This window comes from Nelusetta ayraudi, unplaced genomic scaffold (genome assembly GCF_046127955.1).
Source record: "Nelusetta ayraudi isolate G7.1 ecotype Tasmania unplaced genomic scaffold, CSIRO-AGI_Nayr_v1 ptg000135l, whole genome shotgun sequence".
Taxonomy (NCBI): Eukaryota; Metazoa; Chordata; class Actinopteri; order Tetraodontiformes; family Monacanthidae; genus Nelusetta; species Nelusetta ayraudi.
The window spans coordinates 3,232,797-3,255,127 of NW_027466185.1; the positions used below are offsets into that span (position 1 = coordinate 3,232,797).

A 22,331-nucleotide genomic window follows, 5' to 3' on the forward strand; every position below is an offset into this window, starting at 1 on the left:
CTTTAAGTTATGCAACTCTGCGTTGCTTCTGGCTGTTTCTGGTTGAAATCAGTCCTGTATTAAAAGGTGACAGATGACACTGCAGGACAAGGAAGGAGCAGGTCCGCATGTTCAACACACACATCTCTGCATTAAAATTAACTAAATTAATTAAAACATTAATATTGCTTAAAACAGTGTACTCTTTGATTCCTAGAAATCTTGTAATAGTGTGAGAGACACACGTTCATTATGTGCCGCACGTATGATGTGGGGACAGGAAAGGCCAAGTCACGCATCTTGCCCTTTCAAATTAAAAGGCTGGACGGCGTTTGAGCGTCCCACAAAGTCAGACGGCGATGCCACGGGCCGGTGTTACGCAATCTATTGTTGCCCATTACGGCTCATTCGCTTGATGCGCCAGAGGCCCTCGCCACCCCCGACCCCCACCACCACCATCCCTCCTCCCTTCACCACCTCCCGCGATGGACACATTTCCAGCTCTCTCGGCCAAGCGGGAGTCAGAGGTGATGTACAAAAGCAGTCGGGGTCAGTTCACACCGGATTTAACTTGGCAGAGTTGGAGAGCGGACTGCGCTGGCGCCCACTCCCACAGCCACCCCCACCCTTCTCCCCTCCCCCACCACACTCTTGTTTTGCAGACGGCCCTGATGTTGACGATAATGCATGAGTTACAGTAAAAAAGAAAAAGGTGTAAAATCGATGCGCTGCATTCCAGGATGCGCGCGGACGAAAATCATTATGTTCACAGTTTTGTTTACATCGCCTGAGGCTGGTTCCCTAGGTTGTAATTGATAAGAGGAATGCAGGCTGAACACGGAATTTGCCAACACGCTTCCCAGCAGCCCCCTAATTGGGCTTAATGAGTTACACAGGAAATGTGAAGCTTAACTTGCCACTTGAAATCAATCAACCCCTCCATGACGCTGCAATAAGTCAGTGTGGAGCCGTTGGCCAGTGCTGACAGGTTAGCTCGGGCCCCTTGTCGGCAAGAATCATTATTTTGAACATTTTATTTTGAAATTAAAGCCGTAATAAACCCCCACCCCTTTTTCCCCAAAATATTTACTTTCCGTCTTGAACCAGAGAGCATCTCTGTATGTATTTCTTCAGAAAATCTCTCTGACTTCATTATCTGACACTTTGGCACCAATTCAGGCAGCTATGAGATTTAAATAATTGAATATATTATTAATATTTATACATAAATGAGGGACAAGTGAAAAAAGCCATTTTTTTAATTTCATCATTTGACTAAGAATACTTTATTAAAGGTGAGAAAAACAAACAAAAATGTCACAATCCAATCTTTTTTTCTTTTAAATGCTTACAAGTATTTACATTATAAATAATTCCACTACATTACAACCACTTGTTTCCCGCTAGTCTGATACTGTCCCAGATACTGAGACGTTACAGTCTGGGTAGCCTGGGTGGGCACAGGAGCAGGAGATCCAGATAAGGGGCCAGGGGGGTCGACGGAGGGGGGCGGGGGGTTGAATAAAACAAAACACCTTCACTTTTAAAGTACGTGTTTGCACTGAACACGACGGCTGGGTTACGCGGCGCACCGATGGATAAGTGTACCAGTTACTTGACTGTCCGGAGGAAGGCCAGCTAGCGAGGGGAGGTTCAAACACCTGTGGACTGCTGCAGAGAGACCCAATCTGTCCACCCACAACCTTTTATTTTCCAGATGCACATCAGCTCATGATTTCTTGTGCTCTTCATCTCGTGCAGTTCCAACATTTGCGTCCAGACCTCCTTCCCTGCTCGAATAGAGGTCGACTCTGTCCTGCAGACCGCACACAGGCTCACAGGTTTGAAGAGAGCTAACGAGGAGACTAAGTTTTATGAACAAAAACAGTGTTCGGATGCAGTCCTGGCTCTTTTTTCCTGGAAGTGCTAACTGCCCTGCTGAGGCTCCTGCTGCTGCTGCTGCTGCTGCTGATGGGACGCCGCCGCCACCACCGCCGCCGCCGCCGCCGCCGCCGGGTTGAGATGTGGCGCGGCAGGCGCCCTTGGCCAAGTGGCAGTGATGGCGACGGGCGCTGACGGCAGGGCCTGCACGCCGCCGCACATGCTGGTGGACAGCACGATGACGCTCTCCTCGCCGTGGACCTCCTCCACCACGGGCAAAGGGACGCCGGTGGCCTTGCGCGAGCAGTCCACGCAGATGTAGTCCTCGTTCTCGGCCATCTCGCACGACACGCCCACGCACACCTGGTGGAACCACTCGTCGCAGCCGCCGTCGCACTGCACCCAGTCCACCTGTGGGGGCGCCAAAAAAGGCATTAATGGTACAAAGTTTTACCAATTTGATTTGTGCAATGGTAAAAAGCTTTTAAAAACTTCTGCACTGTGACTCACGCTGCACTGAGGAAAACTACTTTGGAGCGTCAGCGAGACCAGGCATGGGCAAACTACGGCCCGGGGGCTATATGCGGCCCGATAAGCTTTCTAATCCGGCTCGACCAACTTAAAAAATTATACTGATAGTCAGTAAATCATAAAACAGCTGTATTTCATCCATTTTTTCAGTGTTTTAAGAGTCATTTCAATAAAGAGCTACATACACGTGGTAGCAGGCTGGGAAAACATTGACTAGTGGGGCTTCAAATATACGTATTTTGTTGTAACCCTTTTGTCCATTTTCAATAGGCATTAAAGCACTCGTTTCCTACATAACCCATAACATTTTTTTTCTCCCATGAGGTGGGTCACCAAAACACTCTATTCATCTGCTCCTGCTTTGGACCCTCTGTCCCATTTTACAACCCATTGTGGCCCAACAGTCCAGAAGTTTGCTTTAACCCCTGAGCCAGACTCTTTCCCAGCATGCACTGGGCGACTAGGGATGGAAAACACCAACTGCAAGTGTTTAATTTTGAAATGCAGGGCTGATTATGAGCGAGTTGTGAAATCTGGGTCCTCGCCAACTTGGTCGTCTTGCAGGATGAATTTTCTCCATCTTAACTCCTTCTGCGGAGCAGCAGGCCTACCGGTTTCTGCGCTCCGATTGGCTGACCGCTCACTAACCGACACACATACACACACACACACTCACACACAGAGAGAGGTCGCAGCGTTGTGGCGTCCAGTTAATATGTTATGTGTAACTCTCTTTAAGATGTTCCAGTGCTGTTTGCAGCTGTTGATATTCAATAAAGTTCCATAATGTTCATTTGTCGAGTGTCCGGCATGAGACAAGACAAACCGGTGTCACCTGGATTTCTGGGCGACTACAGTGACCTGCCTGCAGGCGGGCTGCTCCGTGTCGAGGAAGGAGTCGCAACACGTGCCGCTTGACAACAAAGATCGAGGTCAGACACCTGCTTTAGAACGTGGATGACTTGCGGCTGTTTTATGTGATGGCCTTCCAAATTTCGAGCTAAAATCTCATTTTAGCCACAGGCTAACATGATTTGTGTGCGACCAATCACTTTCTGTCCAATTCCAACTATTTGAGGGCGGACATTCCAATTGGCGAAGTGCGACGTTAGGAAACAGCAGGTCGACTCTAACCGTCGTCCCTGCTGATTGTTTGATGTGTTGAGGAAGGAGGCTGGTCATAGAATCCAAGTCAATTGGAGTCGGTATAAAAGGTCTTTTAGAGGACAGGATTTCAGTGTTGAGATCTGACCAGCTGCCATCAGTTATCTTAAACCAACTGATGAATAAATCTAAAAAGAAAAATGTAAACGATACAAGTTTGCAACGTGGATAAAATACTGCCTCAACTTTAATAGGCTGATACTTTACTGGCTGGACGGCTACATCGATGATATCAAACACTTCATTAGCTTCCCACTTGAGCTAATTCGATGATCTCAACCAGTCAGACATTTGAGTTTCATCACATGGCTTGTCACGCGGTCACTTCTGACCTCTGTTAATTGCTAAGCTGCGGCTGCGTTTATCGTTAAGCCATGATTCACACTTCGGCCTCCTCTTCCTATTCGACGCCGGCTCGCTACAGCACATCTCCAAAGGCCAAGGGCGACTTTGAATTGGAGTGGATCGGCACCGACCTGTCTGTTCGCCCCGTCCAGTTTGATCTCTCACCTTGTCTTTGCACGGCCTCTGGCAGTTCTTGGCCGCGCACACGGCGTTCTCGTCATTGGAGTCCTCGGCCCCGGACCAGTCGTACTTGGAGGGGATGTCCAGGATCTTCTTCTCCTTCCTCTTCTCCAGGCCGTCCCGGATAGCCTCGGCCTTGGCCGCCGCCTTCTCCTTCCTCTTGCGCTCCTTCTCCTCCTTGGCGAGGCGCTTGGCCAGCTGTTTCATCTCGCGGCTCTTGTCCAGGCCGAGTTTCAGCTTCTTCTTCTTGGACTTGCCGGCGAGGCCCAGCTCCAGGCCCGCCCGCTTCAGGTCCTTGGCCTTGGCCGGCCGCATGTCGCCCATGACCGAGGCCCCGCCGGCGGCGGCGGCGGCGGCCATCAGCATGTGGTGGTGCTCGGCTCGCTCCAGCTTGCGCTTCCTCTTCTTCTCTGCGTCTTTGATCTTTATCTTTAGCGGCTTCTCCATGAGCGAATCATCCGGCTGTCAAAAAAACAAAAAAACAAAACAAAAAAATATATATAAGATGAACAGGATCCCTGAATATTCATCATGTTTTTGTACGCATTATATTTCTGTAAATAGAGCATATTTTGTATGTAATACATTTTGGGTGGGTTGATATTACCGACCAATATGTGACAGTGAGAAATGTAGTTTTATTCATACAAACATGCTAATGAATATAACACAAGCTGTGTTATATGTATGAACCAGCTAAAATATGCCCGTTAATGTTTATAGATGTTTACTTGTAATCAGTGTTGTTGGGATTACTCCACAAAAGTAATCCAACTACTTCTTAAAAAGTAATCTAATTACTTCTATGACTACTTTGTTTTATAAGTAATCCATTACTAATTATCAATTACTTTTGTTAAAAAAAAGTTTAAGTGACAGTTGAGATGTGGTGGAAAAATGATTGTTGAATCATGTGGTTTGTGACAACAGGACTTGTAGAGACATTTCAGCAGGCCTTTAGTATATGCAGCCTCTCTAACACCAATGGTAGGTCAGGTTGACCAAAACAGATTGGCATAGGCGTCAAGTAGCTCAGCTAGGGGTTTGTATCTTTGTCCAGCGACACCGAGTCAGGAGCGAATCCAGATATGGTTGGGGAAGTGTTCAGCAAATGCCATATGTACCTGCTCATTGTATGCACATGTTTATTCATCTCATGCTCATGTTTATTCCGTGGTATAAAAGACTTGTACTCATGATGTTCGGTGAACAACTGTGTCGGACACCCGCTTGTCTCGGATACCCTTGTTCCTCTCGAGAGATTAAACACTTGCTTCTCATCAGCCAGAGTTCAGAGCCATCCTTTCACTCACACCGCAGAGGCGCAAAACGCTCCACGACAGAGAACATCTTGTTTCCTGCACGTAACGTACAACGAACCACAATATTCTTTGATTTAGACGAGACAAACTCAAAATAATGTTTGTATTTCCAGCTAGAAACGCAATTGCTGTTTTTTCTTTTGCCGTGCTTGTTTTGGTGTGTCATCGCATATCAAAGAGGTAGCATGCACGGCTGCATCATCAATCTGCCACATCATTGTTTTCGGTTGTTTTTCTAAATTTCAGAATGTGGAGTGCTGTCACTGGGTCTGGTGCGGTCATGTGACGACGTGATCACCTATCTCACCTGTGGCTGTCAGAAGTACTGGGAACTGCGACTGCGTTTGAACGCGACCAAAATAAAATTCTGCGAAAAGTTATTCTCCACTGAGCTGTATGCTAAAACTCTTTTTGAAGATTAAATAGATTTTTTTTTTTTTTTTTTAATCTAAGATGAACAGTATCCCTGTGTGAATAGCCATCATGCATCATCAGCAACAGGCGACCTGCTCGTACCTCCATCACCTGCAGAAAGCGCTCCTCCGACGGCGGGTGCGTGGCCTGCAGGATCCTCCAGATGTGCTGGGTCTCGTCCAGGGACACCTCCAGCAGGTCGCCCAGCATCATCAGCTCCTCCAGCTGGGCCTTGGCTTGCGGCGACAGCTCCAGCACAGGTGGCTCCAGGGTGCGGGGCACCAGGGGTGTCTTCCTGGGCTGCTTCCTGGGCGCACTGACGTCTGAAATTAGAGGAAGGAAAGCTTCAGTCTGATAAAGGAGAAGAATTAAAAGCCCGTTTAAAGGGTCTATTGCAAATGGAACGATGACGTGTTTAATTTCAGCAAAGAAAAGAAAAATCCTTCGATAATAATTTTCATCTTTCTCAAGAGCAGGCCCACTGCAACGATGCATTAGTGATGGCCAAGAATATCTGTTTGTTTGTTTGTTTGTTTGTTTGTTTTCACAGCTCGCGTGAGGAATTAACATTCACTGCAACTCGCATTCTCAAGAGTCATAAGTGACTCAATCTTACATATTCGTCCTTTAAAGGTCCAGTGGCTTGAATATTTGGCTTGATTTACGATTTTCACATTGGTCAAAAACGTAATATACTGCCCGTTAGGGGTGTGGGAAAAAATAGATTCAAATTCAAATCACGATTCTCATGTTGTTCGATTCAGTAGAGTCTAATTTTCAAAAAAAAAACGTATCTTCCCCGCTCCCAGCAATGTGTATTGCGCAATGTACTGTGTTTCTGCGAAAATGTAGGGGTAAGAAAAAGAAACCGAGTTGCCAACAGAACAGCAGCCTGAAGAAATAAAAACCCGTTTAGAGACACTTTGGATTTCACCGTCAGCCCAGGCCGGGCAAGAAAGGGCTTGAAGTTGACATGCCTCATGCAATTTGGAGACAGACTGACAGCTAGCCTAAGCCTACCAATCTATTTTACTAATCTATTCTATTCATGTTCCAGTTACAGAAGTTTTATTACTGTCATTTATTGTTCTGATTACTGAGTGAGAAGGAACTGAGCGTCAGATTCAGTCAGATGTTAAAACGTTTTGGTCTAGCTAAAATTTGTGCAAGCATGAATAAATCAGACAACATACATTGTTGAATTGGATTTACATGTGTGTGTTTACATTACTAAAATTAGTTGATGAAACATTGTCCTTTACAATTATAAAAGATTTTTACAAAAATCTACTACTCTGCTTTCATGTCAGCAGACTGGAACATAGGGACATAGAGAATTGTTTGGAATAGGAAAAAAAAGAAAATCGATTTTGAATAGAAAATCGAGTTGAACCGAAAATAAAATCGATTTATAATCGAATCGAAAGTCAAAGAATCGATATTGAATCGAATCGTGGGACACCCAAAGATTTGCAGCGCGTAAATACATTAATAAAAAATGTATAATGGTAGTACAAGAAAAGTAATTTGGTTTTCCTACGCTTAAAACAATTCTTATTAATATATAAGAATATACGTGGATCAAGGGTCTCACTCCCAGTTAGCTGCCATCTTGCAAGGCTATATTTCTAAGGAAGCCTGGTGTGGACAATCCAGTTGCCTGACAGCGCGTTTCATATTTAGGGTGAACGCTGGCGTCCTCAAATAAACCAATGAAGAAGAGGTTGCACAAGGCAACCTCGGAGGTTTGTGTGCACAGGCCACTGCAGTTCAATGGCAAGCTCAGGAGAGGGAGGGTGAGCGAATGCAAGTGCTGCTATCTAAAATCTGACCACTAGATGGTAGACACAGGACCTTTAAAATCTGCTTATACCCATCATAGCAAGAAAAGCTTGCAAAAAATGATAAAAGAATTGAGTGAGGGTGCACAAAATGACCGACCAATCGCTTTGCTTTTAGTCAGGTAAGATCGCCGCATAAATTGCAGTGTTTGAACGCGGCCTCACTTTGCACACAGGACTTGGAGGCCGACGAGTAGGCGTGCTCGGCGCAGAAGGAGGGAGTGGCCGCCGGCCACATGTGGCTGACCACCTCCTCGGACTTGACGGGGATCTCCTCGTCGCAGAACAGGTAGGGCTTCACCTCGCCGGGGTCCTGCGGGACAGACACGGTGAGGTGGAGCCAGGGGGGAGGTGAGAAGAAGAGGCAGCTTCATGAGGCTGAACCTTCATGTCGTAACCGTAAGTCTCCCGGATGTCCTCGTCTGAATCCGTCTCCTCGTCGTCGTAGTCCAAGGACTGGCGCGGCGACGCAGCTCTGCTGAAACCTGACTGCTGGAAGGTCTGGATGTGGCCCTGATGAGAATACGTTTCTTTGATGTTCATTAAAGAAAAATCACTGAGAAACTTTTTCTTATATTTATATGGAAATATATACCTTCTTAAATTCTTAAAAAACACATTATTGAACTTAGTATGCTGGTTTTTGAGACTCAAACACTTTCAGCTAACACAACGGCACTCGCTGAAAAAAAAGCGTACCTGCAAATCTGGGTTGGCGGCGGCTTTCTGCAGCTCGGCGTTGATGATCTTCTCGGTTTTTTCGCGCGCCGCCTGCTCCACCATGCGCTGACTCAGGACGGAGAGCTTCGCCAGGGCTGAGGACAGCTCTTCTGTGGCCAAAGCCTGTCGAGCTTGGTCCTGGCAGGGGTGAAGGGGCGATGACCGGGGGTTACAGAGGGATAGAATGACATCAGGCTCTCAGAGTGTATGTATTTGTAGTAGTCAGCATAACATTTCACCTTTCTCCTACTTGTACATTGGTCCAGGCGAAACAATTGCTTTTTAAATGATTCACCTACACAATATTTTTTTTACCATTAATCAGTTACTCTGATTGATTTATTCCAGGACAGAATTCTTTTTTTCTTCAATTACCATTAAACCCCCTCTTTATTGGATAAATATAGCAATTTATACATGCTAACTTCCTCAATGCAAACTTTGTGGGGACGACAAAACATCAGTCATTCCTCTTAAATATATTCCACATTTTATATTGTGCAAACCAACACAATCTATCAATCTGTGTGTGTGTGTGTGCATGTATATTATTTCGCACAGCAGAGCGCCGCTCAGACTATTTGCCGATATTGTGGAAGCGATTAAAAAAAAAAAAAAAAAAAACTTATTAAAAGAAACGCAAATATATATATTTTTTTACACTTCAGAACCAACTCGACTGGAATGTTTTCAAAGTGAAAGTAACGTTTCGCATTTCCCAAAAGCTGCCTTATGCACCGCCAGCCCGACTCATACATAATCAAACAGAGGACAAAGGCTGATGGGAAACGTAGTGCCTGCCTCCCCGCTGTGACGGTGGCCTACCTGCCAGCTCATGGCCCGCTCGGTCAGACACTGCAGCGCTTCTCCTTCGGGCAGACGCACCGGCAGCTTCTGCAGCGACACCAGCAGCGACAGGATGGTCTCCAGGCGCGGCCGCCTCGAGCGCTGGCACAGCGGACACAGGAACTTAGAGTCCTTGTTGTTGCTCTGCCAGCCGGCGCCCGCCTTCTTCTGGGTGCCCGTCTTGGGCAGAGGCACGCACGCCCCGTGGAACCAGTCCTTGCACAGCTCGCACTGCAGCATGAAGCCGCTGGCCGTCTTGCGGCACAGGCAGAACCTGACCTCCTCGATGCGGTCGGCCATGGCCATCTTGGCCAGGTTGGCGGCGCGCAGCGAGTGGATGGACTCCACCTCCTTCTGCTCCTTGGACTTGAAGGCCGCCACGATGGTGGAGGGTTCGCGCACCTCCTCCAAGCCCTCCTCCAGGTCGCTGAGGGCGTCCGGGTCGTAGGCCCCCCTCTCCTTCTCCATCAGCTCCTTGACGCGTTTCCTTTTGCTCTTGCTGTTGCCGTACACGCCGATGTCCACGCGGGGGCTGAGGACCTGAGGGAGGGATTGCAAATGTTCAAAGCTGAAGTGATGCGTTCTGAAGTCAGGATTTACCTAGAACTCCTTCTGTGCAATACATAACTTCTATTGACCTGTACACCCATTTAAAACATTTAGTGATCTATAGAACATACAAATAACTTGCATTACTTAAATTAATAAAAATAAACTTATATTAATTAGGGTTGTAAACGATAAACTGATGCGACCGGATATCCGGTTCAGGAAGTGAGCAATACGATTGCAACATAGCAGCCTCATAAATCGATTCGAATCATTAATGAATTCCTAAATGAATCGGTTATAGAGTCATGGTTCGGGTATCGCGAGACTTTCAATTTGTGTTTAGCATCACAGATGCAGGAGCGTCTCACAAACAACACTTAGACCTGAAGTTGCTCGCGAAACATCGCAGCTGCCACCGCGGCAGCACCCACTGCTCGCTGTAAACGAGAACTACTGAGAAATGATACGTGCTTTCATGTCAGTCTCCAAATTACAGTAAAGTCTCCAATAAAATCAGGAAAAGTCGCCAGTCGCTTTTGACAAAAATAGTCTCTTTGGGGAGTTGGAAAGTCGGCAGATTTAGCGAGAAAGTCGCCGAGTTGGCAACACAGGTACAATGGAAGCACGACAAATCTTGACCAGCATGCGAGGAGGAAACACAGTCAGGAGTACAGTGGATTCAAAGCCCGTACCAACGAGCATGCAACAAGCAGTAGCACAGGGCTAAGAAAGAATGCCATTTCTGCGTTTTTCGGGCAGCTTGGCCGCAATTCAGCACGCGCCAAGAAAATTATGGCAACAATAACACATTGTATTGCTTTAAAGCCCTATGCTCAGACTAAGATATTGCACTTTTGTTAACTGTTTTTGGTCAATGTTTAAAAATAAATACATTGACATGTCATTTTGTTGTTCTGTTTTGTATGTATGTTTTTGGCTGTGCCATAAAGCACAATGCTTTGGGATGTTTGGTCTTTTTGGATAAAAATCTGGTCATACTTGAAAAGAAAACATTGTACCGTCACTTTCATAGTACAATGAAAGTTTGTTTTATAAAATATTTACAACAAATACGTAGCATAGCATTAAATCGTATGTATCGAATTGATCCGTATTGAATCGGTCTTCATACAAATTGAAAAAATAAAAGACAATACAAAATAAAAGGATATCGTTTTTGAATCGAATCGTAACCTGTTTATCTCGGTGCATATCGAATCGTTTACCACACAGAGATGTGCAACCCTAATATTAATATACCTAATATGACTTGCAATGCCATTGCCATTGTGGTATGATATGATGGGATAATACTTTTACTTTGGTAGGTGCGGAAATAAACTAAATAAAATTACCTATCACATGGTATCATCTGGTATCATATGGTATCATCTGGTATCATATGGAATCATGTGGTATCGTAGGGTATCGTTTTGCATCGCATCGTTTGGGACTTCTTCCTTTTATTATATATAGAACTTATTTTCAACAACAAAAAACAAATGAAATAATAAATATAGATTTTTGACTGACTGTAATGTGGCATTGCTCTTATTATGCCAGTAGGTTTTAAGATTTATTTCTAGATCCATACAGCGATTTGGCTCTTCTAAAACAGGAATTTTTAAGCCTGACTAGTGGGAGGTTGGCTATCAAAGGAAGACGACTTTTGCCTGCTGGCCTACCTGGAGCAGTGTGTACGTGGAGTTCTTCTTGAGGAAGGTGCGCGCCGTCCTCTCCCTCCAGGCGCGCGCCGCTGCCACTTGAGACTCCACCTGAGCCAGCGGGTCGAGCCGCACGGGGATGGAGCGCCCCCTGATCAGCAGGCTCTCCAGCTGCTCCAGGTAGGCGTAGCTGCTGCCACTCTACAGGGAGGGCGGAAACAGAGGCAGGGGTGACGAGACGGCTGCGGATAACGGTGAATCCTGATCAGAGGGTCCCAGAGGGCGGGACTGCGTTACCTGAATGGCTTCCACTTTGGCCGTCCACTCCTTGGCCTTCTGCAGGGCCTCGCGCAAGGCCAGGATGTTGGGCAGATACGCCGGGATGTTCCTGGCCTCGAGCACGATGCTCTCCAGGGTCACCATGCTGTGTGCAGGCCTGAGGTGGGGACATCACGCGTTCAGTTAGGATCCGCTAGCAAATTCCAACGTAACGCATTTTCCAATCAACTTTCATCCCTCATTTTCTTGCAGCTTCCGTTCAGTAGGGGTGATGAAAGAAAACAGATTCTTAGATTAATCGCGATTATGACATTGCCAATTAAGAATCGAATTACAAATTTAAAAAAAATATATATTTTTTTTAACGAGGCCGGAACTCATGTGTGACTGCACTGCAGCGCCGTACCTGACCTTTTAAGGTGACGCACACTAGACACATGAGCACGCAGATCCAAACCAAGTCATGAGACGAGACACCGACACACACAGCATTAAAGACGACTGAAAAAAGAACTTAACCGGTTCCTTCAGGATTTAAAGCCAGCATGTTGCATCATTTTGGGTTTGACGAGGTTGAGGGGAAACGGAAACTCAACAAAAGTCACACTGCTTGTAAGTTGTGTCGCGCTACAAACAAATATTATGGGAACACGACGAACATGGGCTGGCACCCGCAGTTGGAGCAAAAGACAGAAAATCCTCCAGTTGCTCTAAACCAGACAACCATCCCCAACACCAGAACAAAGCTGCCAATACAGTGCGAAAGGGCGAGGCCAATTACAAAGTATCTTGGGACTTGTCGTTCTGCGTTATATTGCATGGATTGGATACATATATATAGATATGAATTGTGGTAAATAGTGATTCTCAAATAATCGCGATTAACTGCATTGTAGCCCTCTGAATCGGAATTGAATCGTCAGGTACCTAGCAATTCCCACCCCTACCATTCAGCTTTGACAAAGGTAGGGAGGAGCTGAGGGAATCTACCTTTAGAAGCCAAGCGACAGTGTGTGTGTGTGTGTGTGTGTGTGTGTGTGTGTGTGTGTGTGTGTGTGTGTGTGTGTGTGTGTCATGCTGCTTGCTAAAGACACAAGCACAGCAGTGCCAGTGGCAGCAGTTAAATCAGAAGTAGGTGATGTGAAGCAAGTCGAGTGACACTGAAGGCTCTGCTGACTTCCCTAGAAGAGCGGCGCGTGTTTTCACTTCCCACTTGCATCGCATGCGACACTGCAGCAACGTCGTCCAGACCTGCCGCTAGCAGGTTTTACTACTAGCAGTAGAAAATAATCTGATTGGATGTCTTTGTTTTGTGACAGATGATCTGCTTAGCCCACCATATTTCAACCAGATGAATGGGTGAAAGAAAGAAAGAAAGATTTCAGGAAATCTCCCTTCAGGAAAATGGAGACGGCCTGCATCACATGTGACCTCACCTGGCCTGCAGGCAGGCTCGCGCCTTGTCCTCCCATCTCTCTGAGACGGTGAGGATCTCCTGCAGCTCCACCATGGCCTTCTCCACAGCGTGGTGAGGGGCCAGGCCCACCCCCGAGTCGATCAGCCTCTTCATCAGATCCAGAGTGACCCGGTGAGGCTCAGCCAGGGTGATGCGGACCTGAGGGGGAAGTTTTACGGCTTAGATCCACATTGCAAAGAGACTCTCAGCAGTGAAGTACGGGGTCGACTGGGTTTTTTCAACCTACCTCGTCCAACCAGCGGGCCTGCTGGAGCTCCTGCTTCAAGCGCGGCAGCTCTGGCAGTTCCACGTCCAGGCCGCTGCCCAGGTCCAAGAGCGCCTGCAGCTTGGAGGAGTCGGGCATCTCGTCCGACAGCGCCACCTGGGCGCGCTCGTGGAAGTCCTCTACGTTCTCCAGCAGCTCCTGAGTCGGAAGAAGGAGAAAGGACGAGGAGGACGGAGAGTGAGTGTGACTGTTAGTAAGTGTGAAGTGTCTGGCTGACGAACATCAAGATGCTAGGGGACTTGCTTTGACTTGTCGGGCCTGGCTGATGACGCAAGGCAGCCGGTAGAGCTGATCCACGAAGGCTTTGAGCTCGTCCACCGTCAGCTTGGCGCGGTTGGCGCTGCTCTCCGAGCGCAGGCGGCTGCTGCGGACACACGGGTGCAGCAAAGCAAGTTGCATTAACGCTTTTTTCAAGTAAGAGAGAAGATTTTCAAATTCAGGCACTCACCTGTGCCTCTGTTTGCGACTGAGCAGCAACTGAGCCACAGAGGAGCACGTCTCCGCCTCTTTGACCATCTCCCTCAGGCGGCGGAAGAGCCCTTTCTCCGGGTACTTCCTGTCCTCCGCGTCCTCCAGCAAGACCTTCAGCTCGATGAGATCTGCAAAGGCATTAAAAAACACAGCCGTGTGACAAAATGGAAGAACCTTTCAGAACCTGAGAGCTCCTTGTTGGGTCCTGAGTGATCTGAAGTCATAAGAGGTCAGTATGCTACACTCTCCGAAAATGACACTGAACTTTTTCAGTTATACATCATTATTAAGGATAATGATCTGTGCGAAGACACTGATCACGTTAATGAATTCTCAATCATTTTCAACAATGACTTAAGAAGGTTGGATGAAAAAAAAAAAAAAATTTCAGATGCAGCTCAACGAGTTGTGCTATTATTCCAACGGGCCTGCGGGCTACTCATGTGGCCCTAGGGGGCAACGTGGTGCCCACGGGCATCACGCTGGTGACCCCTGCCACAGGGCCAACAAATACGATGCAATTTTGCAAGGGTAGGTGTGGGGTTATGGAACCTTTCTTGCTCTTCTGGTCAGCAGACAGGGCCTCGGTGACCCTCTTGGACCAGGTGTCGTAGGACTGAGCCCGTGCCTTCACCCCGAACAGCATGGCCGGGAACTCCTCCAGGTCGTAGCGATACCTGAGACAGAAGTGGTGAAAAGTTTAAACAAAGAACAAAAAAGCCAAAAATCCTACATGGTATAAAATTCTCTCAACAGCAATATGTGTGTATAGTGTGTTGAAATCAGGCCTTTGTGACCCAATCACGTGGAACGGTACAACAAAGCAGTATTGCGGCAGGCTGCAAACAAAGCGCTAAATAAGCAGTTTTCTGTTGAGGTTTCTGTTTTTTTTGGACGCTGAATCACGCAAACCTGCTGCTACAGAGTCTTGAGATGAACGACAAAGATGTGATGCAACAATGAGCTCGACGACTCTCACCGCAGACACTTGTTGCCATGCGGGCAGTCGCACAGGTCGGCCGCATGGTGGAGGCAGACGAGCCGCTCGGGGCTGCAGGAGCAGGTCAGGGCGGAGAGGAAGCAGGTGGTCTTGCACTTGTGGCACTGGCGCTCGTCGTCGGGCAGCAGCTCAAACACCTCCTGCTCTGAGGACAGCACCCCCTGTGGACAAAACGGAGGGCAGGTGGAACCAGGAACTTACCACAAACTGCAAAATTTATAGAGATTTATATACTACTACTACTACTACTACTACTACTACTAATAATAATAATAATAATAATAATAATAATAATAATAATAATAATAATAAGGTAAATAATGTTGATAATAAGAATAATAAGAATATATAAAATAATACATTTTATTTATATTGCACTTTACATTTCAGCAATCTAAAAGTGCTACACAGCAGGGAAAATAATTAAAAACTAATTTAATTTAAAAAGTTATTAAGGTCAAGAAGCAGTTAAAAATTACCAACAAACTTTTGCTAAAATACATTTTGCAAAATAGTTTTTTTAATAGGTTTTCAAGTTTCGTTGAAAAACATCTGTACTCTGATGTATCTATGGAGGTATACACTACCAGTCAAAAGTTTGTGTTTTTTCTTTCATTTTCAGTATTTACATTGTAGATTGTCACTCAAAACTATAAATAACAAAAAAGTGACATAACTCAAACAAGTTTTATATTTCTGGTGACCTGGAATAGCCACTCTTCATGTCAAATATATAACATAACATATTTGGGTATTTTACATTAATCCACATATCTTGGTCATATACTGTATCTGATGTCTTCAGTGTGTATCTACAGTGGAGAAGGTAGTAAAGATAAAGAAGAAAAAGGTGTCTCTGAACTTTTGACTGGTAGTGTAGATATCAACAGGCATATAAACTGGCAACAGGGATGCTCACCATTTCCTGGACAGCCTGTCTGAGCTTGGTCTCCTCCTCCATCGTGTCGCCCATCTCCTTGAAGACGGCGGCGGCCAGCTCCACGTCCAGGCTCTCCGGGTCCGCCGCCATCTTGCAAAGCAGCTCCTCGTGGGAGAAGACGCAGTAGCGGTGGAGGCGGCGGTAGTGGGCCACGCACTGGCGGCCCATCGGCAGCTGGAAGAAGGAGCAAGCGCACGATCGGTCAGCTTCATTCAGATTTGTTTGGAAAAGGTGGAGAGGAAGGAGAGGTTCTCTGCCGCCCACCCAGTCGGCCGTGCAGAAGTTGACGGCCTCGGCGAAGTTGTAGCCCTGGTTGAAGCCGCTGTGGTAGGCTCGGGGGAAGGTCACCACGAACTCTCCCGCACACTGATTGGTCCTGTAGACCTGGACGGGGGGCGGGACAATGGCACGCGTGAATCACAGGATTTTGTCAGCGGGCCACCGAAGGGGAGGCGGAGAGCTCCTGAGGACTACGTACGGGGACGCCGTGCTCCATGAGGACGTTGGGATTCATGATGGTGACGAGCTGGTGGAGGAGGTCCGGCTGGGAGTCAAACAGCTCTGGCGCCAACTTCTTCATCACGGCCTCCAGCTGCTCGGCTGCGGAGGCCGGCACTCCGTACCACGTCTTCGGTTCACCCCTGGAAATAAATCAGTTTGTTTAAAAACAAAACAAAACAAAACAAAACGAGTGGGTGCTATTTGAGAAGCACGAGGCAAGAGGTACCAGGTAGTTTCTTCTCGGCACAAATGAGAAGCTCCTTGGATCTTCAGCATTGGGGGAACTTTCTTAAACTTTCTTTCCAAAAAGTTATCCATGTGCCAAACGCAGAAGCGCCTGGTGTGGTTCACACCAGAAGCGGCACAGAAGTGTAAAAACGCGACACGCTGGTAAAGAACGCCGCTGTTTTTGACGCAGCTTCACGTGTCCCTACTGCGTCAATAGCAGCAGGTGGGATCGTTCAGGCAGGAAGTCAATGATGTGAAAACACGCCGGATCCGGTTGATCTTCAAAATAATACATAATGTGCTGTATTCTGTTTTTCTATGTGCTGTATTTTACTGTGAAACATCGATGTAACGCATCGGCTTCAACGCTGTTCAGTTCGGCCGCCTAACAGTAAAGCAGATTTCACAAAATGCAGGTATACTTTAAATACCTGTATTTCGGAAACGCGTCCTGTGTGAGAGAGTACGCAGCGTTTTCCACGTCTACGCAAACGCTCTGTGAACGCACTGCAGACGCTTCTGGTGGAAAATGGGAGTAACAGGCCCTGCACAATTAGCATTGAATTAAGCTCTTGCCAAAGCCATTTGAGAGGAAATCAAGAGCAAGAGAAGCTCCTTCAGCGCTGTTCTTCTTTGGTCCTCTAATGAAAAAATACCAAGTCGGACTAATAAAGGTTTCTTCTTATTTTCTCCACTATTCTCTTTTGCATCAATTCAGCTCTGAACTGCTTCCTTTAAAACCTCCTTCAAGGGTTTTAAGCGCACGTGAGTAAAAGTTACTTCCTGGGTTCATCACAACTAAAAAGTACTTAAATGAAATAAAAAAACACTATTGGACACTGGCAAGAAGGATGTTCAGTAATTCAGAGAAACAAGTCATAAGTGGGTCATTCTTTTTCTTTCAATATCTGCAATATGTCCCTCTGCTCAAACGTACGCGCCAGTGTGAAAACGACGCCTTCGCACGCCTTCTGTCCAGTCTCACCAGTGCAGGAAGTTGATGGAGTAGCTCCAGTGGTCCTCGATGTGCCAGCAGAAGGAGGAGAAGCACATGCCCACGTAGAGCCACGGCACCTTCATGCCCGAGATGTCCACGTTGATGTGGGTGAGCACCGACTGCTCCAGCACGGGCATGTTGTTCAGGTTCCAGCCCGAGTTGGCGTACTCCTGTGGGGCGGCAGGGACAAAAGAGTTGAGGACAAACTCGGCGAGAGAAGGAAGATAACGGGATGCACGGGGACGAATGGCAGCAGATGATTGGCTGTGAAAATTGGGCAAAGTAGCTCGAAACCGTCTCACCTCCTCGTCACCGATGAGCCTCCGTTTGCCGTCCCGGACGGGAAACCCGCTGCCCACTTCCTTGGAGCTGATGTCGGCGCCGTACTCCACGATGACGTCCTCCTCGATGCTGCTGACCAGCCGCCAGAACTCCTTCTCCACCAGCTCCGTGGGGACCATCTGCAGAGCCGCGCGGCGGAGACAACAAACTCAGCGCGCAACACCACAACGCTGCGAAATCCGAGCCGGGTGACGGTCGTGGAATTTGTGCTGGGCGGGCTGCTTTGACGTACGTGAACGGGCATGTTGAAGTAGTCAGATTTAAACTGGTCGGCCATCTCTCCGAAGCTCTGCAGGCTGTACTCCCTCACCGCCTGCTCGAAGCCAAACGCCTCCCGCGGCTTGTTGCACTCCTGGAGAGAGAGGAGACGCAGCGTTTGGCGGAACTGCCTGCAGCTCGTTTCCGTGCAAAAGACGAGGGTTTGGAAGGGGGTCCCTTTCTTTATCTATCTATGTTTATCTCATTGGAGTATTTAGCTCCTTTTTTTTTCTAGAATTAATTTGATAATTTAATGTGATGCTGCTTAAATGTCTTTAATTATGAAACGGTATTCTAGGTCCCCTTTATATTCTCTCCTTCACAAACTGTGCCGCCCTCAGACCGGTCGTGGCCAGAATAACATTGATATAATACAAAAAATACAATAAAATCACTCAACAGGTGGTTCCTGAACCGACCTGTGTGATTCACACTCTCGGGTCACAAGGTCTGCCTTCAAGAATAAATCTGTCAGCCGTCATAAAGACAGTCAGAGCCATTTCTGCTTGGCATTATGGCCAGAGGGGATAAAGAAAAAAAGAAAACAAAAAGGATCTCTTACCTCAGCGACACACTTGGGGCAGCGCCAGTCGCCCCTGGGCACGTCCTGCAGGGGCGGGATCAGGCAGAAGGTGTGGTAGCTGTCGTCGCAGCCGTCGCACAGCAGCAGGCGGTCCTCCTCGTCGCCGCGGCCGCACACCAGGCAGAGGTAGAGGTCGATCTGAGGGGGCGGGGAAAAATATTTGGCAAGAGCCGGCAAAATTGCAGAGGGCGGGACGAGCGGGGGGGAAAGCCGAGACTCACAAAGTTGACCTCCAGCGTCTCCTTGCGTGGCCTCATCTTGATGGCGAAGGCCTGGGCTTTGAGGTGACGCTGCTTCTTGTTGAAACCGTCGTCTAGAAGAGACGATGGAGGAGAAAGAAGGATCAGGAATTAAAAAAAAAAAAAAAAAAAACTGAACAAAATTTTCTCACAGACTAACTGATCTCAATTTATCTCTTTGCATTTGTGCTGTGACCCTCACCGGTGGACACGATCTCCAGGCCGACCATCTTGGGGCTCGTGCTGAAGAGCTTCAAGCCTTTCGGGTCCTTGTTTTCCCTCTGGGTGGTGGAAGGAAGAAGAGCAATGACAACGGGCCGAGAAACCCACTCTTGGACCAGCTTTCAGCACTGACGTCGGGATCATACCTCAGACTTGAGGCGCCTGGAGCGCCTCTCAGGCAGGATACTGTGCTTGTCTTGTTCGCCGTCTCTCTCCTTGTCCTCCTCCTCGTCCTGCTCCTCCTCCTCCTCCTCCGCCGCCTCCTCCCCGACCCCCTCGTCCAGCTCCTCGCACTCGTCGCCCTCCTCGTACAGCCGCTGGATGCCCTGAAAAGAGTTCCCAGGTCACTTCCATCTCATTATGTTGCAGCTTTGATCTTTGATCAATGTTGTTGCTGCTTACGGTCAGCGTGGCCCCGGACTGGAACAGTTCGTAGGGGTAGAGTATCCTCTCGTAGTGGGAGCGCAGCAGCGAGCTGATGCCTTTCCCGGACGGGAAGCCGAGTCGACTGGCCACTTTGGACCACTGTCTCTCTTTGCAAACCGTCTCAAAGCCGCCCTCTGAAGCCACGGTCTGAAACACGCAGCGCAGAAAAGAACAAATGACGTCTATGAGAACAGACAGCGTGTAATTACTTCTGTTTTTGAATTAAAAAAAGGGGATGCTTTTACCTTGCTGAGCTGATAGAGGTCCAACACTTTCCTCTCCACATGAGGGAACCGGATCTTGGATCCTTGCAGCTCCCAGAACTTTGCAATTTGATCCAGGAAGTTGAGCTTAACTCGTGTGAGGGCCTGCGCGATCGGGATCGGAGGGGATAAAGTCTAAATTTAGGAACGTATCGTGGCACTCTTACGTAAAACGTAGATGCCACAGGGCAACATTATGTGGGAATGGCTGCACTTTAATACGGCATCATACTTCTCTGGTGACGCCAGCCTTTTCAACTCCAAATTATACCTTGTTCCACTAAACTTGTTTGCAGCCACCCGTGATAAGAGAAAAAGTGCACGTTTTACGCACATACAAAGTGAGCAGCTGAAAAGTAGAACGACTTGCTCTGCCAAAGCAGCCAATCAAGGTGAGTTTGCTGTTCGTGAAGAGATCGCCCGACTGTGTTCCTAGGACTCAACTCACCTCGAGCTCGTTCAGCCGTTGCACTCGCGGAGTGAAGCGGAAGTTGCGCACGTCACACGCAAACGGAGGCTGCCAGTCCTGAGTGGAACAAAGCAAAAACCATCGGCAATGAACGAATAGACGGCAAAGAACAGTGAAAAACATTGCATTTTATTCTTATTTTGAGAACTGTAATTTTCATTTGGGTCACAGTGCAGCAGTCCCTAATGATCAGTTATCTATAGTAATGTCTCATTTTCAAGAGAAAAAAAATTAGCACTCTGTTTCCAGCCTCCAGCAAAACTGCTTTGTCTGATCTTTGACGTGTCTGCAAGGAGACGCGAGCAGGGAGCACAAATTGAACGCAAAAGGCTGAACAAGCCTCTGGCTAGGGCTGTTTTCATTAGCCTGGGAGAGGTGCTGAGCCCGCTGTGACATCACAAAGGGACACTTTCCAAAACTGGGATTTTCAAAGCACATTTTTGCAAAAGTCTAGCAAGCAAATAGCTTGACATAAACACGTGACCTTACCTCTGGAGGCCGGATCTTGCAGATGCCAGTTTTCTCGGCGATGGGTCGGATCTTGTTGATGAATCCCAAAGGATCCGAGAAATCCTCCCAGCTCGGCTCAAACACCGGGCACTCGGGAGGGGGTACGAACTCGGCGAATGCAGACATATTGACGGGTTGTCAAAATGAAAGACGTTTGAATCGTGATGTGACGGGAGACGCACAGGCTTGTGTTCAACAGTGCGCGATCACTTGTGAATATTTTCGTCTTGTGGAACTTCCTCCGTGTCCATTATTGTCCTTACACATTTCAAACGCTCAAATCACATAGTAGCATCCCAGTAGCAACGGGGTATCATTATCTGGTATAGATTTTAAAAAGAGAGAGAGCACAGAAGTATAAAAGAGGATCTGTGTTTCACATTATCCCCACACAACGGGCCGGGCCAGACCAGAGAGTCTTCACCACCACTCCCCTACCCGGGACGAAGAGCTGGGTCAGTCCAAAACACCATCGTTCTTCCTTGAAGGCAACTTTATGACGATCAATCCTGCGCTGGAGCAACAGACGATCGCACAAATTTAAAACAAAGCTGCCAAACACTGAGCATAAACACTACGAATCTAGTGTTTACCGTGACATAAATTGCGCAAGCTAGCCGTGCTATTGCTAAGACTTCGTATATTTAAAAAGAAAAAAAGTTGGTTGCCCGCCGTTTGTTAAGTCCTCCGGGAAGGTGGTAATGTCCATCGTTCCATCGGTCGCACTTGATCCTCATCCAGATTCCACGGATAAACTTCTGTGTTTACATTTCGCGTGTCGCCGTAAAGTAACGCAAAGCGGGGCAGGACTACAAGTGGACGGCTAATGGTAGCAAACAGACATTGTTAACGCAGGTCTGCTCGGTGCTTTAGCGTCCATTCATTTGTGCATTTGAAGCTCTTGCAAACTAGCACGCAGCTACTTTGGCTAGCTCAGTTATTAGCACCCGCAGCTCGTTGCGCAGCTAACATTGAGGTTCGCTCATAAAATCCGTCAAGCGGGACATTCCACTGTGGCTTGATTGCTTTATTCTGGATCCCACAAAAATGCCGTCATCATCTGAGTTGTTTACCGCGCACGACAATCGGTGTCGTTTCGCGACATCTGTTGTATCCGCATCGGCTAATTTGCTAGCTGAAGCTAGCATGATGTCGAAAGGTTTTATGGCGCATTCACGCACAATCGGAAACCTTCGACTACTTCCGCTGTCACAATTTCAGCTAAAGGTGCTGTTTCTGTTGCATACAGGGTATATTACTGACCTATCCTGAGATATAACAATTTTGGCTCTTTCATTTCATGCGTTAAAGTGTCCCTAAATCTTACGAGTATTCAGCAACTACCTGCTTATTTGTATTCGATAGCAACGGTCAAGATGCTAAATCTCAGTATCTACGTGCAACAAAAACATTCGGTCAGGA

The 22,331-nt window shown here is 47.4% G+C and overlaps 1 protein-coding gene across 5 annotated transcripts; it reads right to left on the reverse strand.

The window, feature by feature from the left end:
* Positions 1 to 1,249: 1,249 nt before the first annotated feature.
* kdm5a (lysine demethylase 5A) lies at positions 1,250 to 22,283 on the reverse strand. 5 transcript variants are annotated; one of them, XM_076011639.1, is made up of 30 exons: positions 20,889 to 22,283; positions 20,379 to 20,456; positions 19,913 to 20,035; positions 19,644 to 19,814; positions 19,388 to 19,567; positions 19,222 to 19,300; positions 19,002 to 19,093; positions 18,760 to 18,918; positions 18,172 to 18,291; positions 17,900 to 18,058; positions 17,586 to 17,767; positions 16,350 to 16,512; positions 16,136 to 16,255; positions 15,851 to 16,045; positions 14,911 to 15,092; positions 14,484 to 14,608; positions 13,909 to 14,059; positions 13,704 to 13,821; positions 13,422 to 13,598; positions 13,155 to 13,333; positions 11,737 to 11,875; positions 11,461 to 11,640; positions 9,203 to 9,763; positions 8,357 to 8,515; positions 8,042 to 8,170; positions 7,823 to 7,970; positions 5,919 to 6,139; positions 4,066 to 4,542; positions 1,972 to 2,271; positions 1,250 to 1,941 (listed from the first exon to the last, which is right to left on the reverse strand). In XM_076011639.1, exons 1-30 carry the CDS (start codon positions 21,033 to 21,035, stop codon positions 1,906 to 1,908), a joined length of 5,250 nt encoding a protein of 1,749 aa, XP_075867754.1. In that variant the 5' UTR covers positions 21,036 to 22,283; the 3' UTR covers positions 1,250 to 1,905. The 5 variants fall into 5 exon arrangements, with proteins under 5 accessions (XP_075867754.1, XP_075867752.1, XP_075867750.1 ...); XM_076011637.1 differs by having other exon boundaries at positions 13,704 to 13,824; XM_076011635.1 differs by having other exon boundaries at positions 17,586 to 18,058.
* Between the last annotated feature and the right edge of the window lie 48 nt (positions 22,284 to 22,331).